Genomic DNA, 16,847 nt, shown 5'->3' with positions numbered 1-16,847 from the left:
TACACAATTCCATCCGGCTAATTATTTGCAATGGTTTTCATAAGTTTCTAGGAATTATGCTGAGGAAACTAGCATTGAGTGTCACTGCCGTACCGAGAACGGCAAAAAACAACACGAGCCCAGTTTCAGGATAAGTGGCCTAAATGGCTTTATTTAATTGTATAAATCAGCTTCTATAGCTTTGTTCGCAGGGGTGGCCCGACCCCATTGGTCGCTTGACCATCCACCTCCCAGGGTGATTGGCAGAATGCTGGAACACCCATTCAGAATATTTTTCCAGTGTACCATAACAAGACTGTGCATAACATGTTTGCACCTGTGAGATAAGCCTTGGTTTACGAAAACCTAAAACTGTTTCTCAGCTAGCTTGCATGAGAAAGAAAAACTTCACAGGATGCTGCAGCTGCTGGAAAATTCCTCTGCTCCTAGCTTTTTAGTATCCACAGTTGAGTTGTAGCCTAACTTGCTATGCAGACTGAGAGAAGTAATCCAGTTAAAGCATCTGTTGCTATGTACCTTTTCTTGCTGAATTGTTATTGCTGTTTGTGATAATGATGTGTCTTTTAATACAGAGTTGGGTTTGTATCTTCAGGGTTAATGTCAGTGATGGCAGACATTAGACCAAAAAATGATTTGGGTCATCCATTTTGTGACAATTTAAGATCTGGAGACTGGATGATTGATTATGTCAGTAATCGTCTAATTTCTCGTGCAGGAGCCTGTGCAGAGGTGAGTAAAAATACTTACTTGGTAACTTGGGGGTTTTAAATGACTAGTTTGTTTAATTTTCAATTTCTGGTATATTTTTAAATTCAAACTGTCTTTAACATATTTCTTGTCTAGGAAATTTCTTCTAGTAGATTAAACCATTAATACATTTTTCTTCCCTCCCCTCAATCCTGTTTAAGAATAGACTGCAAAAGGGAAGTGAAAAATAGATAGGGCATGAAGGTGTTGTTAGCTCTTGCATGAGTGCTTGCAGGGGTCCCTCCCTGTTTTATTTTTCCTCAAATAAAAAATGAAATTACTGATGTTTTTTCCCTAAGTTTTGGGGTGTTTTTTGGGGGGAGTTTTTTGGGGGTTTTTTGTAAGAAAGTACCTTCAAGAGTGCCTAAATAATACTAAGGCATACATGAGTATGATACAATTATAGTCAGCCAAGCACTGGGAAGATGGGAATTACTGAGATACAGAGTGCCTTTATGGCTGCATTGCAGTGCAGTCCTTTTGTTTGTCATAGTTTATTTTCCTACATGGGAATGGCTTTATTTATTTCACAAGATGCAGACCTGATTTTTGTAACTTACCTAACAAATTCAATAATAAAAGCTTTAGCATTCTTATTTCATTTTATTCCTGAAGTCAGGTCTAGTAATACAAAGCAGAAGAATGGATAAAACAGTCTAATGTTGTACTGAAGCAAATGCTAAATTTGATCTGAGAAACAGAGCTTTTCTGAAAAACAAGTTAGTCTGATACTTGCCACCTTTACTGCTCTTCAAAGAGTCTTGCTTTTTTTCTGTGTATTTTTGAGTTCTTCTTCTGTAATGTCTCATTCTGTTTAGAAGACTTAAGTCATGTGAAAATAAACTTTACAGTTCCGCTGTTTGCATAAGTAACTTTCTCTTCATCATACCTGGGTTAAAAGTATAGTCTCATCATGTAGTATTTTGACAGGTACATTCTTTATCTGCAAGGCTTAAATCTTTAGTGACCTTCTAGTAAGTTGCCATAATTTTATTTAGCAGGACTAGAAGGAAAGAGAAATACTTTCTAGATGTCAAATGTTTTGCAATGATACAAGGATATGAAGCTTTCAGAATCCTGAGTTCAAGACACAGACCTACAGCCATATTCACTAGTGGCTCTACATAATTTAGCTCTGATAACTTTTTATTCCTGGTCTTAAGCTTTCTCTCTTCAGTCCTGTCTTTTTAGCAATGCAAAACTTCCTTCCCATGCTTGGATTATAGTGATGCCTTTTGAGTTGTGACTTCTCTTTGCTACTCAATTTTACTAACAACTTCATGATAGTTCATTTTTTTCTCTTTCTATACTTCACATTTTGGCCTATTTATTTTTGATAGTACAGATGCAATACATGTTTTTCACTCTTCTTAGAGTTCCTGTCTTTTAGCTGAAATTTTGGAGTGGAAGGGTACAGCACAACTGGGGTGTACTACATGTACAAAAACTGTCACAAATACTGTTACAGTATGGATCCTGAAAGCACTGGCTTTTGAACTCTGATGTTATGAAGTTGTAATTGTATTATATTTTAATAGGTTGGTAAATGGTTGAAGGCCATGTTTGTCTACCTGAAGAGAATTCCACGTTACCTCATCCCATGTTACTTTGATGCCATATTAGTGGGTGCATACACAACACTTCTGGATGTGGGATGGCATCAGATGTCTAGGTATGCTTGGTATATCAGAGTTATAAAGGCATCTGTATATATTGGAACCTTTTAAGTTTTATCTGCTGGAGAATGTCATTCAAATGTTTTCATACTCCTCTAATGTAAAATGGTAAAATTGGGAGAGAATTATCAAATCCTTCTTCTAACAGTGGTAGTTTGGAAGACTGAGAGTTCAGACACCTGTCCAGGGTTTCAATTTATAACTACTGGTGGCATTGTGCAGTAGGAGGAGGAAACCTTAAGCCAGCATCTTTTTTGCCAGGCTTTGGAAGCTTTTTTTTTTTTTTTTTGGCTATAAATTTAGTACCAATGCAATGCTTCCTTAAAGTTCAGATAAGTAAGAAAATACCAGATTGTATTTGATGCTGATGCTTTGTTCAACACTTCTCCATTATTACTCCCCATTATCTGAGCACTCTGCTTATTTTTTAAATAACTTTAATCTTCAGTGTCTGCTTCTTTGTTTATTGCAAAGGGAAGGGAAATTGATTTAAAGGAGGCTTTATTCTAGCTATGAATGTGCTGAACAAGTAGATATTGTTTTGTAAAAACAGGGACGTTAAAATGGGAATAGAATTTGGTATGGCTGTGAAATCATGGGACATAATATATTTAATGAAAGAATGCTTGGAGATCGACTAGTCAGGAATGCAGATTGCACTTTTTCAAGCAATGCGTTAGCAGATTTTTTTGATTTGTAGGTTTTGTATATATATATACGTAAAAATATGATTTTTTGAAATACGGACTAGATTTTACAAACTTCATAGTGAAATATTTTTTATCATATTTTTGAAGTCTTAGGTCTGTATATAAGCATTAACTAAACAAAAACAACTTTTTAAACTGTTTTCTAGAAGTACTTGTCATAAACACTCCCATTGGCATTAGTCAATTAAGATTTTACTCTTAACATTGGGCACCCATTTTAGGAAAACGAGTCATTTACAAATTAAATCTTATGTAAAAAATTAGTTAATGCAAAATGCTATTATTAATTCACTGCTAGTTTTTTATATTTATGTGTAATGTTTGTCATAGCCTTCTGTAAATGAAAAAGGGTACATTTTATAGACTGCTATTGTTGAATGCAAAGTTATTTTAATTTAATTATGTTGAATTACAGCTTTGTGCAGAATGGATCAACATTTGTTAAACACCTTTCCTTGGGTTCAATCCAGTTATGTGGGATAGGAAAATACTCTTGTCTGCCAGAACTGTCTCCTTCTTTACATGATGTTCCCTATAGGCTGAATGAGATTACAAATCAGAAAGAGCAATGTTGTGTTTCCTTGGCAGCTGGTAAGTGAGAACAACCTTTAAAAAAAAAAAAAAAAAGCCTTCCAAAATAGTTAAACTGTTTTTAGTAACTATGTTAAAATTTTTTGCATCATGTTTGAGAGCCATATGTCAGCAGCTATGTATAAAATGTAGCAATTTCACTCACTTTAGCTTTGTGTTTAAGGTAAAGATTTGCTCATCTTTAAAAGTATGGGAGTTTTCTCTAGTAGTACTCTCATGGGGGTTGGGAGGGAGAGCCTTATATATAAATGCTTTATTTAGAGGCTTTTTTTACTATATTTGTTGTTACCATATATAGAAATCTACAAAAAATGTTTTCCTTTCCAGAAGACTTGCTTGAGATGAGTATACTTATCATAAGGGATTTTAGTTTATCTTTTATAAATGTGAATTTAAGAAGTTAATTGTAATGGCGTAACAAGAGTGAATTTATGGTTTACAAGTTCTCAGAAAGAGCCATTAGCAGATCAGAAGAACTCCTGATCTGCAACTGTCTCCAAAAGAAAAGAGCATAAAAGCAGTCAGCAAGTAGTATTTATAACTCCAAATGTTCTGCCAGCATCTGGCAGTCTTCCTATGGGCATTTTCCTATGTCCAAAGTATTATCTTCTGTGGCTTAGAATGAATTTATTTTGGTTCTGAATTGGCTCATTCCTTTTCTGAAGCCATGGAAACTTGTAAACATCCAGAGATGCAGTGGCATCTCTCTCAGTGGAGTGCTTTTCTTCTTTTTGCCATCACTCTTTCTCTTGTGTAGCTTTATTGCTTTTAGTTTCTGGATTTTAATAACATTCCATTTGCCTGCTTTAGTGTTACCTAGAAGCACAGAGGCACAGTGTTCCCTTAAATTGGTCATAAAAGATTAATTATACTAAAGGGTTTGGTTTTAAATATTCCTTTCACATACTCACTGGTAGTTGTGCCTGAGATTTTTAAATTGTACACAGATTATCATTCTCGAGTGCTGCTGCCATGTGCCATAAATTCGCAGAGATGTGGAGGCCATATTGGAGAATTAGCAAATACTTTGTTAAAGTAAGTGGTAGAAGTGAAATGTTGTTCTACCAAGCATGCACAAGAGACTGCTGGTTTGAAACTTTACCAAATGGAATTTCTGTTTAATAGATCATAAAAGGAAAAAAATGGGAAAAAAAAGGACAAGTATGGACCTTACTGTTGTAATTATTATGTCTTATCAGTTAGAATCACTCTTAAAGCTACCTGTTACAATGTCTGCAGTAAAATGTAGTTCTGTAAGCTGCTGGAAAAGAGAAACAGGCTGTCTTTCTCAGTGTCTGAACAGTCTTACCCCTGTATGCTGCTGAGATGCCACAGCTCTCATACATAAACTCTTGCCTACAAAGTGTTACAATCTTGCCATAGTTCTGATCTTTTTTGTTAGTTTTCTTTCTGTTTCTTTTAATTAACTTTTGGTTAAGTTGCCACGTGATTTAACAAAAATTAAAATGTTACTATAACTGATAGGAGAAATGCTTTTGTGTGATCTTGAAATTCTAGAAGATACTGTTCTACTATAGGGTATATGTAATTCTATCAAGAACTTGGTCTAGGAGATTGTTTATTTGAAATACCATAAATCTAGGAAAAAGTTATAAATGAGGATATATTTTTTACTTCGGGTTATTTTATGCATGTGCCTGGAGGTTTCAGCTATATCAATTAATTAGATGAATAATGACATTTCTTTCCAGGTTTACCTCACTTTTCTTCTGGAATTTTTCGTTCATGGGGAAGGGATACTTTTATTGCACTAAGAGGTCTACTGTTAGTTACTGGGCGCTATCTAGAAGCAAGGTAAGGCAGGCTTAACCTTAGTTCTTTTTGGCTTCATGGGCAGCTAGGAAAAAGCAATGCTCTCAAAACCTGAGCTGATGCACAAGCTGTTAGAAACAGTTGATGTGCAGTATAAAACTTTAATGGCACTAGACATATTTGGGAGCTCTCTCTAAGTGGTATTAAAAATACTACTCAAATGATTCTCTTTTGCCTTCTTAGCACTGATCCAAAGCCGATGTTCTGTAGAGATAAGGTAGTTTTAACCCCTGCAATGCTACTGTTTGTCCTTGAACAAAGTGATGGTTTCACTAGTACTTGCATCATTGTTGCTGAGCAATAATTTCAGAATTACTTATGTAAAAATTTGAAGTAGCAAAAGAGAATACTGTTTCAATTAGAAAGGCGTGATTGCAGGTCTGTCATGATTTTTTTGTAACTGCTAGTATTTGTCTATTAATACTAGAAATCAGCTAATTGTGCATTGTTACAATCTGGTATCTATAAACGTTTAACCTGACAAATGAGCCATACGTAAGCCAGATGAATTTGATATTTTGATTAATATTGAGTGGAGCTTGACACATAATAGAAATATAAAAATGAGTTGGTGTAAATTAGCATGTATTTTTGCTGTTGTACATTTGGCCAACTGCTAGCTTTCTCATGCTGAGAGATCTGCAGTCTACTAGTATGTTTGTTTTGCCTTTTAAAGCTAGTCGGAATCCATGTTTTCTGCAAGGTATGCGCAACGGTTCTCAAATGAAACTTCTCATAACCTCAGTTGCTGTCACCTCTCTGTATTTTAATAGGAAATTCCCATCTACTCCTGCCCTCCGTCCCCATTCCACCCCACCCATCAGAATGGATACCAGGGTAATCATAAACAATGTCAATAAAAACCTTCCCTGTGACCTCAGTGGGATTTGGATTTAGGGTCTATATCACTACCTATAAAAAAGCAAATTATCTTTTCCATATGAATAGGTAATGTATGTTTTGTACAAAGTGATTTAAATGTATTCATATTGAGGAATTTGTAGGGAATGGGTGGTTTTTTATTGTAAAAGAAGTTCATGCTAAATAGAGTAATTTTTAGCTTTCAACAGCAAGCCTTTGGCCTCTGTCTTTAAAATCTTGTTTGTCTTGCCCTGCCTTGCTATTAACGTAACCCTGTATGCTTTATACTTGATACTTGGTCCAATAATGGCCTTGAAGGCAACTTAGTCAAGACTGTGATTTTCTTCTGTTCTAGAAACATCATTTTAGCATTTGGTGGGACTTTAAGACATGGTCTCATTCCCAATCTGCTTGGCGGGGGGACACATGCCAGATACAACTGTCGTGATGCTGTGTGGTGGTGGCTTCAGTGTATCCAGGACTACTGTAAAATTGTTCCAAATGGATTAGACATTCTCAGGTGTCCTGTTTCTAGAATGTACCCAAGAGATGACTCTTCTCCTCAGCCTGCAGGCATTGTGGTAAAGATCACTTCTAATTTAAGTATTTAACAAAACTATAATTTTTTAATGAAAGGATATAATTTTTTCTAGCTACAAGAACCTCTTGCTATCTGTTGTTCATGGTAGAATTTGATTAGAGCGCAAGAATTCCGTATTTTAGGCACTTCTTGCATCACCTGATTAGACCAAGTGCAAGGGGTTAGGGAAGGAGGAAAAAAAATTCCATTAGCTTCTAAATCTTTTCGTTGCTTTTTGTCTTGAAAAAGTGTTTGTATGAAAAGTTGTATACAATGTATTGCCAATGCCAGGGATGCTACTTGAAAATGTTTGATGATTTGGGAGTTTTTTTGGAATATCATATCATAAACTAGAGGCTTAAGAAATGCTTTGTACTCATTTTTCATCTTGCCTTTCACATGTCATCCAAACACACAATGAATCTAGGATCAGCCACTTTATGAAGTAATACAGGAAGCAATGCAACGACACATGGAAGGCATAAATTTCCGAGAAAGAAATGCTGGTCCTCAGATTGATCAAAACATGAGAGATGAAGGTAACATACATAGAACATTTGATGTGCAATACAGAAGTTGATTATTATATTTTGTATTTCCTTTTCCTCTTACTTCCTCTTTCTACTGAGCATATTTTTATTTTAAAATTATATTTAATGTAACTGAAACTATAATACTTTATATACATGTAATATTTTTGGAGTGCCTAAATAATAGTTTATTGTTAGCAACTGTTCATATGCTTTGGTACAAGTGATCTTTAAAATTTCACTTAAAGAACAGTTGCCTTCAGAAACCTAACTCGGTTTTCTTGTTGGAAGTTTTTTTGTTAATCTAGGACATTTGGGTTGGGGGAGGGTAGTTGGGGTTTTATTTTGCCTAAAAAATGGACTTAACACCTGATATTCTTGCTTGCCAGGTTTTAATGTAACTGCAGGCATTGACCATGAAACTGGCTTTGTCTTTGGAGGGAACCGCTTCAATTGTGGCACTTGGATGGACAAAATGGGAGAGAGCGACAAAGCTCGCAATAAAGGAATTCCAGCTACTCCAAGGTATGAAATCCAGGCTTTAGGTAGGGGATTTTGTAATTTTTTTTTTTTTTTTAACTTAAATTCTTCTGCCGAACCGCTGTGCCTTCTATTGACACATCTGAGAGGTTCTCTCTCAAATGTTCTAAATGTTTCTACCTACTAAAATGTTAATGAAAGTTTTTTCTTTTGCTGATTTGAAGTAAAAATCTGTGTTCTTGGCAGCTGAAGCCCGTGGATTTTTTCAGTGTCTTAGCTCCATGCTAAGTGTTGAGTTTTGAATTCAAGTGGTAAAATGTAATTTAGGAATTACTGTATACTTGTTGTACTAGCAGTACTTTGTTATTTAAACTTCTCATATGAGTTATATATTGATAATTGTGTTGTTTGAGTATTTCCTTGTTCGAATTCAAAAATATTTACAACATCTACATTTTTAGAGCTGAGAATTAAGCATTTTAAAATAGGCTCTTTATTATGTGCCAGCAAACTGCTGCAGGCCCTTGCTTGGATTTAGTACAGTATCAGGTTCAAATCAATTGCCCGTCCATGGGTGAGAATTGAGGAAAACATTATCTTGCTTGACAAGTTGAGCACTTTAACTGGGAGCCAAGAGAGGTTGAGGTAGTTTGCAAAAGAGGCTGAGTTGGTGATGCGAGAGAGAAAATTCCATGAAGTAGAGAGTAAAGCTGAGTATGATTACAATATTAAGTGTTTGCATATATTGATTACATTAATACTACTTGAAAAAAAGAAGCAAGTCCAAGAAATGCATTTAGTGCTTATTTTAATCCCTCACTTTTGACTTGAGTAATCTCCTGTGGCAGAGCTATCACCTAAGTTACAGAAGTGTCTGTCAGTTGAGAAGCTTTGTATTGAACATGGTTATAACATCAGAGGACCACTGTGTTTGGGGTCGATCATTTTTTCACATTCTTAATCACTGGTATAAAATTATCTTCCATTTGTGCTAATTAGCTGGGTATGATAATACCACTTTAAGTAAGGCTGATGTACAGAAAAAGGTATTTGCTAGCCATTTTACAATCAAGTTCATTCCTTGACTGAGAAATAGGGGAATAGTAGAAAAATGAGGAAAAAGAAATTCTCTGAATAAGATACTTATGAATGTAAATTTTTCAGTTACTCATTGAACTTTAACAACCTTATTAAAATAATGAATGAGGGGTTTTATCATTATTATTTTAGAGATGGCTCTGCTGTGGAAATGGTTGGCCTGTGCAAGTCGGCTGTTCGCTGGTTGATGGATTTATCTGGGAAAAGCATATTTCCATTTCGTGGAGTCACTGTAAAAAGACATGGTAAAAACAGGCACATCTCATAATTGTATTACTGGGGTATAAAAATGACTAAAACAATGAAATAGTGACCGTATAACCCTCAGAAGAAGGTTTAGGGGTTAAAGGAGGAAAACTTGGGAAAGTATCTTGTATGATTAAGATCTTTTTGTTACTATAAAAATTTATTAAAACTTGATATTTTCTTCTCAGTATTTCAAATAGTTTATTCTGTGGATTACAAAGGAATTTCAGAGCCTGAATACCTTTTCTCAAAATGGATATAAGTGATAAGGTTACAGTGTATTTTGATGATGGTATCATTCATTTACAAGAACGTGAAGTAAAATGATGTAGGACACTTGTCTTTATTTTTTCTTTCTGCTCTTCCTTTCGCCCCCCAGTATTCATAACACAGAAACCCCCTTCTTGGGAATATTTACATAAATATCATTGGAAGTCCCATATGTTTTAGAGGGAATACTCTTCTAATCACAAAGTTACTTTAAGCTTACCCAGCCCAAGTGAATATGTGCCCTGTGAAGATTGATGTTGTGTTAGTCTCACTAGAAATTTCAGTGAGCTGTTCCTCCTGTGATCTGTACAATTGGCCTAAGCATGGGGAATCACAAACTGAGAGAGGTGATGCTAGATCTGCTCCTGTTACATTGAATGTCAGGAATTCAAGAAGCATACTTCTGCTGTTGCTACTGTGGCTGATTTCAGAAAATTAAAACTCTATGTAACATCTTGCAGGAAAGGAGGAGATTATCACCTATGATGAGTGGGACAGGAAAATTCAAGGACATTTTGAAAGGCTGTTCTTTGTCTCTGAGAATCCAGCAGATCCTAATGAAAAACACCCAGATCTTGTACACAAACGTGGAATTTATAAAGATAGCTATGGAGCTTCGAGTCCATGGTGTGATTACCAACTCAGGCCAAATTTTCCAATAGCAATGGTTGTGGTAAGTGTGGGGCAATGGGAGGAGGGCTTTGCACTTAAATGCAAGCCTAGTTGGTTATAAATAAAACTTTAAGGTCCATCTGCATTGCATTCTGTCAGGAACATACGTTGCTTGGAATAACCTTTGGAAAGTGGCTTTTTTTCCATGCTTTTAATGTTGGTTCTCTTGGACTACCTCCTAAAAATATATCATGATGGGACTTGCCAATTTGCAGTGCTCACTTTATTCAGAATGTCTTTTATGGCTAGGTCTGGGAGGCTGCTTTTCCCATCAAATTGGCTAAAAAGGATAGATTCTTTGTTTTTATTGGATTTTTAAAGAGCTTCAGTAATACTACTTGGCAAGGGTTTTTAAAATAAAATCAAAATTGAAAAAAGCACTGGATACCTTCTGTTTTCTTGCTTACTCTGACTTACAGGTTCTAGAAGTTGATTCAGTAATACAAACCTCAAGCTTTTTGTTGTCTTCTGCATTTATATACACAGCCTTATGTGTGTTTATGCACAGAGATTATTCATTAAATCTTTATTATTTTATTAGGCCCCTGAGTTGTTCTCACCTGAGAGAGCTTGGAAAGCTCTGCAGATAGCAGAAGAAAAGCTTCTTGGTCCATTAGGCATGAAAACCTTAGACCCAGAGTAAGTACAGTAGAGATATGATCAAGTGTTAATTCCTAAACACAATAAACAGTAGGAATTACTTGATGTGGGGCAGGGGTGGTGGTGATGGTGTGAAATTTTCATATATACTTATGAAATAAGGCTGCAGGAAATACTTCCAGAACAATTGGTTTAGCTGTTCTAAAAGTCTGTGCGATTGATTTCTTTATATAGGCAATGGCTGAGTGGTTTTGAATGCCTCACAGTAAGCAAGTCAAATTTGGCATCATACCAAAGATGTTGAATTTGCATCTTGGGACATACTTATGTTTGATGCAGTGTACAGCACTACAGTTTGAGTAAAAGGGTAAAATTATGACTCTTAAGTCCTTTCAAGCCATGGACCATTTTCCTACAAATTTAAACTCTATCTGGAATTCCACTGTCATGTAAAGTACAGAACCTGGTGGAGACCTTCATAACTTAACCATCAATAAATGTAAATGACAAATTATTTGGTTGATTTGTTTTCCGTTTCTGTGTATTTTTAATTAGGCTTTTTTTGCATAATACATTTTTTCTTTCTTGCAGTGATATGGTGTACTGTGGAGTGTATGATAATGCTCTTGACAATGACAACTACCATGTAGCCAGAGGTTTTAATTATCACCAAGGACCTGTAAGAGCTACTTCCTTCAATTTTAGAAAAAGTGTTGTCATCTTTTCAAACCTACTGCTTTGATAATCATCTCTCTTCATTCTTTCCATAGGAATGGCTATGGCCAATTGGGTATTTTCTTCGTGCCAAATTGTACTTCTCCAGGTTGATTGGTCCAGAGATATATGCAAAAACTGTAGTTATGATTAAGAATGTTCTTTCTCGCCACTATGTTCATCTTGAAAGGTAAGATAACAACAAACACAGATTCCAAATACTCAAAATACTGGGCTAGTGGTATCTACCATCCAAGTGCATGTAAGAGTACAGATCTTCTGTATAAACAGGATCTCTTTTCTAGATAGGAAGTTGACTGCTATATATGCAATTGCAGATCTCAAGTCACATTTCAAATACAGGTGAGATCTAGTGCCTTTTAGAGATTGCAGAATCCCTAATACTTATGCATGTGAAGACTGGGTGAGATAAATCTTATGTAAAGATTAGGATCTAATTTCATACAAGAAATCAATTTCAGAAAAAAAGTCAGTGAGTTTTTTTAAAAAAAAATCGTAAGTATTTAAAAACAAACTTCAAAACATAATAGTTAAAGGGCTAGTAGTGATATATTAAAATTTCAGCAGATAAAATGATGCAAAATATTGTTAGCACTTTTTGTGTTCTAAGTGAGGAAATTACATTCTGAAGCCATCATACTAATAACCTTGATTTTCTAAGGAGACAGAGGAACTTGCATTTTGAGTTTTCCTTCAAACCAAACCACCAAACCCACGCACTGTTTCTTCTCTTTTGCTGTCTATTTTATTTTTAATTATTAAGGATTTGAGATAAACTGAAATAAAAAATCTTGCCCTTGGAATCTCATCCATATAATCTGTTCTGCAGCACATGAAACAGGTATTTATTTGCACCCAAAAGAGTAATTCAGTAGGACTCATGACAGAAGAGTTTGTCTGACCACATGGGGAAGAAAAGAGGATTTGTTAAACAACATACTGCCTTACATAGTGTCTTGTCCACGTCTCTTGTTTGGTAGTATCAGAAATAACTAGCTGTTTGGTAATGCTCTTTGCTTTTTCTGTCTTAAAGTAGTGTACTTTTACTCTGTTTCGATACATTATTTCTGTACAGAATAATTATTGTAGTAACAGGCTCTACTTATATTTTTTAAGTGTGCTAGTTTGTGGGATGTTTTTGTTCCTGCAGAGGAAAAGAAGATTTATGTAATCATGCTGTCTTCCAGCCGTTGTCACCTTTTAGCACTATAATCAATGTCAAGTGTAGTTTGAGTACCATTGTTAACCATTTTCCAAATGCAAAGCTACTATAATGAGAAACAGGAGCAGCACACACCAGTTGTGTAAGTTTAGTTATTATTAGTAGCAGAGAGTCTGCTTCGAAGAAGAGATGCTTCCACTACAATTCCCAGCTGCAGGTGAAAAAAATATTAATTAGATCTCAGTTATTAAAGGGTATACTGTGCTTGTAGGGCAGCTGACCTTTAGTCAAGCTTTTCAGTTTCCTACTGAGTTAATCTTCCAAAAGGTTTTAAAATGAAATGTTCTTTTAATTTCAATCTGTAATCTAACAACAGTACTCACTTGTGTTTTCTTTTATCAGATCATCCTGGAAAGGGCTTCCAGAACTTACAAATGAGAATGGGCAATATTGTCCTTTTAGCTGTGAAACTCAGGCCTGGTCGATTGGTGTTATCCTTGAAATCCTTTATGACTTGTAAAAGTTTATTTTGATTGATTTGATGAAACTTCTGTGGTCTTACTATTGGGCATAAGTGAACACTTGGCTTACACTGCAAGGGAAGTTAACTGTTCTGCACAATCACTCAAGTGGTGTCCTGACTTTCAAAGACGCTGAATGCCAGCAGCTCCTGTGCCCTAAAACTGTGTGGGGCGTAGGTATTTTGAAAATCAGGCCATGACAATAAAATAACACAAAACTGCAGTGCACACTTGATGCAGAAAGTTTTAGTAAGGAGCAATTTTAAGAATATGCACAAACTTAATTTTAAGTGGCTTTGGTTTTTTTAGCCTTTTCAAAACAAAATCTTAATGTGAAGTAAATTAGCTCCTTCCTGAGCTAAAAATAAGTAGCACAGCTCTTATGTTTTTTTTTCTTTGTCTCTTAAAGAGTAAATGGATGTTTTTGCAAATGCATGCTTGAGGGGGAGTAGACTAACCTCTAGTTTTCTGAGTTTGGTATGCTTTGTGCTCTAGCACCATGCATTAATGAAGGCATAATATGTTACCTCTCCATTGAATGGTATAATGGGGATGTTTTTGTATGTGTTCAGTTGAACACTCCACTAAGCAGCAACAGAAATAAAGTGTATGAATCCTATAATAAATCAGCTTTTGAAGTTACATACAAAATTTTGAAAACTTTGAGAGTTAGCTCAAGCAATGAGGTAACATCCTATGTTAACCTAGATTTATTTAAATACCGTGAGCCATATAGCAAAGCTGTTTTTTCATCTATATCTGGTTTTCACCATGGGTAATTCATAAGAAAAGTGCATACAGTGCACAGCGTATATGTTAGGGAAGGCCAACGTGCTTGACTTTTTATTAATTTCATTTATTGAAGAGATAGTCACCTCAGCCCTTCATTCTTGGGAAAATCCTAGCTCTATTAATCAGGTGGAAACACTTAACACAGTGGAAAGACATACTAGCCTGCTATCAGAGAGGAGAATGTGAGGCTTCTGGGCCTTTTGAAATTACACCAATAACAATAAGCATGCTACCTCTTTGTGGTGTCCTTTGGGAGCATATCCAGTGAACATGATGCAAAATGTGTTTTTTCATATTTGGATGCTTGCATGTCCTTCTTAAGTTCGTATCAGGGTTCACAGACTGAGAGGAGTGTGGTTGGTAATTCTCAACTCTTTGTACAATTTTTCCATCTTAGTGCAATAAAGAGGCAGAGAGTGAGATTGCCAACACTTCCCACATCACAAGGCAGAAAAGCAAAAGCACTGTTTCTTAATGTTAGACAACATATGCTGAAAAAATAAATACAGGATGTAATTATAATGCACTAAAACACATAGATCAAGATTTTATCCTGTCTGTATTTTAATATTTCTGTATCCTGTCTAAAGTACAGTGCACACATGCTGTCTTGTTCAGGGAGATGTGTTTCAGGTAGATACTGTAAGGGCAAGTTAACAGGCTCAAGAGAGATGAATTGTAAGAAATGGCTATACTCATATACTATTTATTTGAAAGGTTAATAAGGATTTTAACTCCCTTGCTGAAGTGTTCAGTCCTTAGGAATAGGTAACGTCTATATTATACCTGAACTTTTGAGCTGCTGCAGTACATGGGTTGGGAAATTTTTATTTTCTCGACACAATGCATAAGAAATGTCATTTGATCAAAAATGCTACTGAAATGTCAGCTACAGATTATTTTTTTAATGTGCGATGGCATAGAAAGTATTTTTCATACTGCACTAAACTTTCCAAATTTCTTGATAATTATATTAAGGTTTATGTCCTACTGTTTCACTAGCTTTACTGTTTTCCTGGATACTTATTTCTTGTTTATTATTTCAAGGTATGTTTTATGGCTCCTGTGGCTTAGAAAACAGGAACAAAATGGCAGAAAAAAAATTGTTCTTACTTCATGAAAACATTTTAAAATTGGAAGCGAAGCTTAAGAGCTATGACTGTTGAAGATTTCCACCAGGTGTCAAAATTATATACATTGGCAATAACACTCTTTAAGTGTTTGGAAAAAAAAAACATGAGTAATTTTTCATCAAGACCTTCCTATGCTATGTACAGATTGCTTTCCAGTTTTGCAAACTGCACTGCTGATACAGACTGCATATTTGTCACTGCTAGGGTTTTTTTCTAATTTAATAGTAAAATTTTAAAGATAAATCACTACTGTGTACACAAAAATACGTATGTTATGAAACTTCTAAACATGCCCATTTATAATGTTGCTTCTGCACTGATTAGTTGAGCATAGTTTTAGTGACAAATATTTTAAATAGGGAAAAAATATGTATTGGTTGACTTTGCTGTTAAGTAGCAACAAAAGTAAGATTTAAGGTTATTAACTTTTGGGGGGGTGGTGGTTTATTGGTTTGGGGGTTTTTCTTTTTTCTTTTTTTTTTTTTTCTTCTCAAAAAGCTACTCAACACTTTGTCAAACCAGACAGTTTAAAAATTAAGAGGGAAGAAAACAATGTTAAATCTAGCATAACATGAGCTGATATCCAAATAGATGAAGTCATTATCCCCTAAAAGTAGCTGACTTACATTGACTGATCATTATCATTTATATTTTACACTCAAAAACTTCTAGTAATGCAAACTTATAATTGGTAAACTAGAAATAAACTAAATAACTCAGTAAGAACTGTGCATCGACTGTGTTCCAGTTGGTGCTTCTTGATCTGTATCACATTAAGAATTATTTTTCCTCCCAACTGAAATAATTTTAACTGTTACTGATGTTTACACAGTTAATAGCTCTTGCTTATTCAAAGATTATTAACTTGAGAATTCAAGTAAACTAATGTACCATTCTCATACTGCATGTTGTAATGTAAAATGGAAACATAAGCTTTACATGTCTGTCTATCACAGCAACAACTGATTTTAGAAAATGTCATTATTCATTTCTGAAATGCACAAAATAAAGTTCTTTAATTCAGAGTTAACCTTTTCTTGTGATTGTTTAAAAAAAAAAAAAAGTCGAACTTTCCAGCTGATGTTGCTTGTTCATGTGTAGCAATTTTACATATGGGGAGAGATCATTAACTCCTCAGGTCAAATGTTAAAATGTGCTAACAACACTTACTAAAAAAACAACAGCTTTTTTTTTTTTAAAAAAAACCATAAACTTGAGCCTTACACAGAGATTCTTATGTTGGTGTCAGTGTCAGCTGTCCTAGCTGAGTTTGAGTGGGTTTGGGTTAGCAGAGCTCTGCCTGTCCCTTCTGCTCTAAGTGTTTATATATTTAAAGTCATAGTATTGCAAATTCACCAAGACTACAGTCCTGATTAACTGATTTACAGATGTTCAAGCCTTACAGTGATTAACTTTTGGTGCAAAATTCCTGTCACTATGGAGAAGGCATTTTTTGGACCTTTCAGCTCTGCTTCGTAAAATCAAAGTCTCACAGCATAGGTGTCTAGTATACTGAGTATGTTTTGCAGTGTCCCCATTTCATTCCATGCTTTATAAAAATAAGATTTTTTTTCTAATCCTCTATTATAGCATTTTTGTTAAGAAGTAGT

General features: G+C 35.1%; 1 protein-coding gene across 5 annotated transcripts in view; it reads left to right on the top strand.

The window, feature by feature from the left end:
- The window catches only part of AGL (amylo-alpha-1,6-glucosidase and 4-alpha-glucanotransferase), a 37,792-nt gene extending 21,532 nt beyond the window's left edge, over positions 1-16,260 (top strand). For all 5 annotated transcript variants that reach the window (XM_082287124.1, XM_082287123.1, XM_082287126.1 and 2 more), the window contains 13 exons: positions 593-729; positions 2,286-2,419; positions 3,549-3,724; positions 5,437-5,539; positions 6,774-6,999; positions 7,426-7,537; positions 7,918-8,053; positions 9,239-9,351; positions 10,084-10,295; positions 10,836-10,933; positions 11,486-11,573; positions 11,665-11,798; positions 13,194-16,260. In XM_082287124.1, the coding sequence (XP_082143250.1) occupies positions 593-729; positions 2,286-2,419; positions 3,549-3,724; positions 5,437-5,539; positions 6,774-6,999; positions 7,426-7,537; positions 7,918-8,053; positions 9,239-9,351; positions 10,084-10,295; positions 10,836-10,933; positions 11,486-11,573; positions 11,665-11,798; positions 13,194-13,311 (1,787 nt within the window). In that variant the 3' untranslated portion in view covers positions 13,312-16,260. The remainder of the gene's footprint in view (positions 1-592; positions 730-2,285; positions 2,420-3,548; positions 3,725-5,436; positions 5,540-6,773; positions 7,000-7,425; positions 7,538-7,917; positions 8,054-9,238; positions 9,352-10,083; positions 10,296-10,835; positions 10,934-11,485; positions 11,574-11,664; positions 11,799-13,193) is intronic.
- The last annotated feature ends 587 nt before the right edge of the window (positions 16,261-16,847 follow it).

Source organism: Coloeus monedula (assembly GCF_965178545.1).
Source record: "Coloeus monedula genome assembly, chromosome: 9".
NCBI lineage: Eukaryota > Metazoa > Chordata > Aves > Passeriformes > Corvidae > Coloeus > Coloeus monedula.
This window is presented reverse-complemented; position numbering and strand designations above follow the sequence as displayed.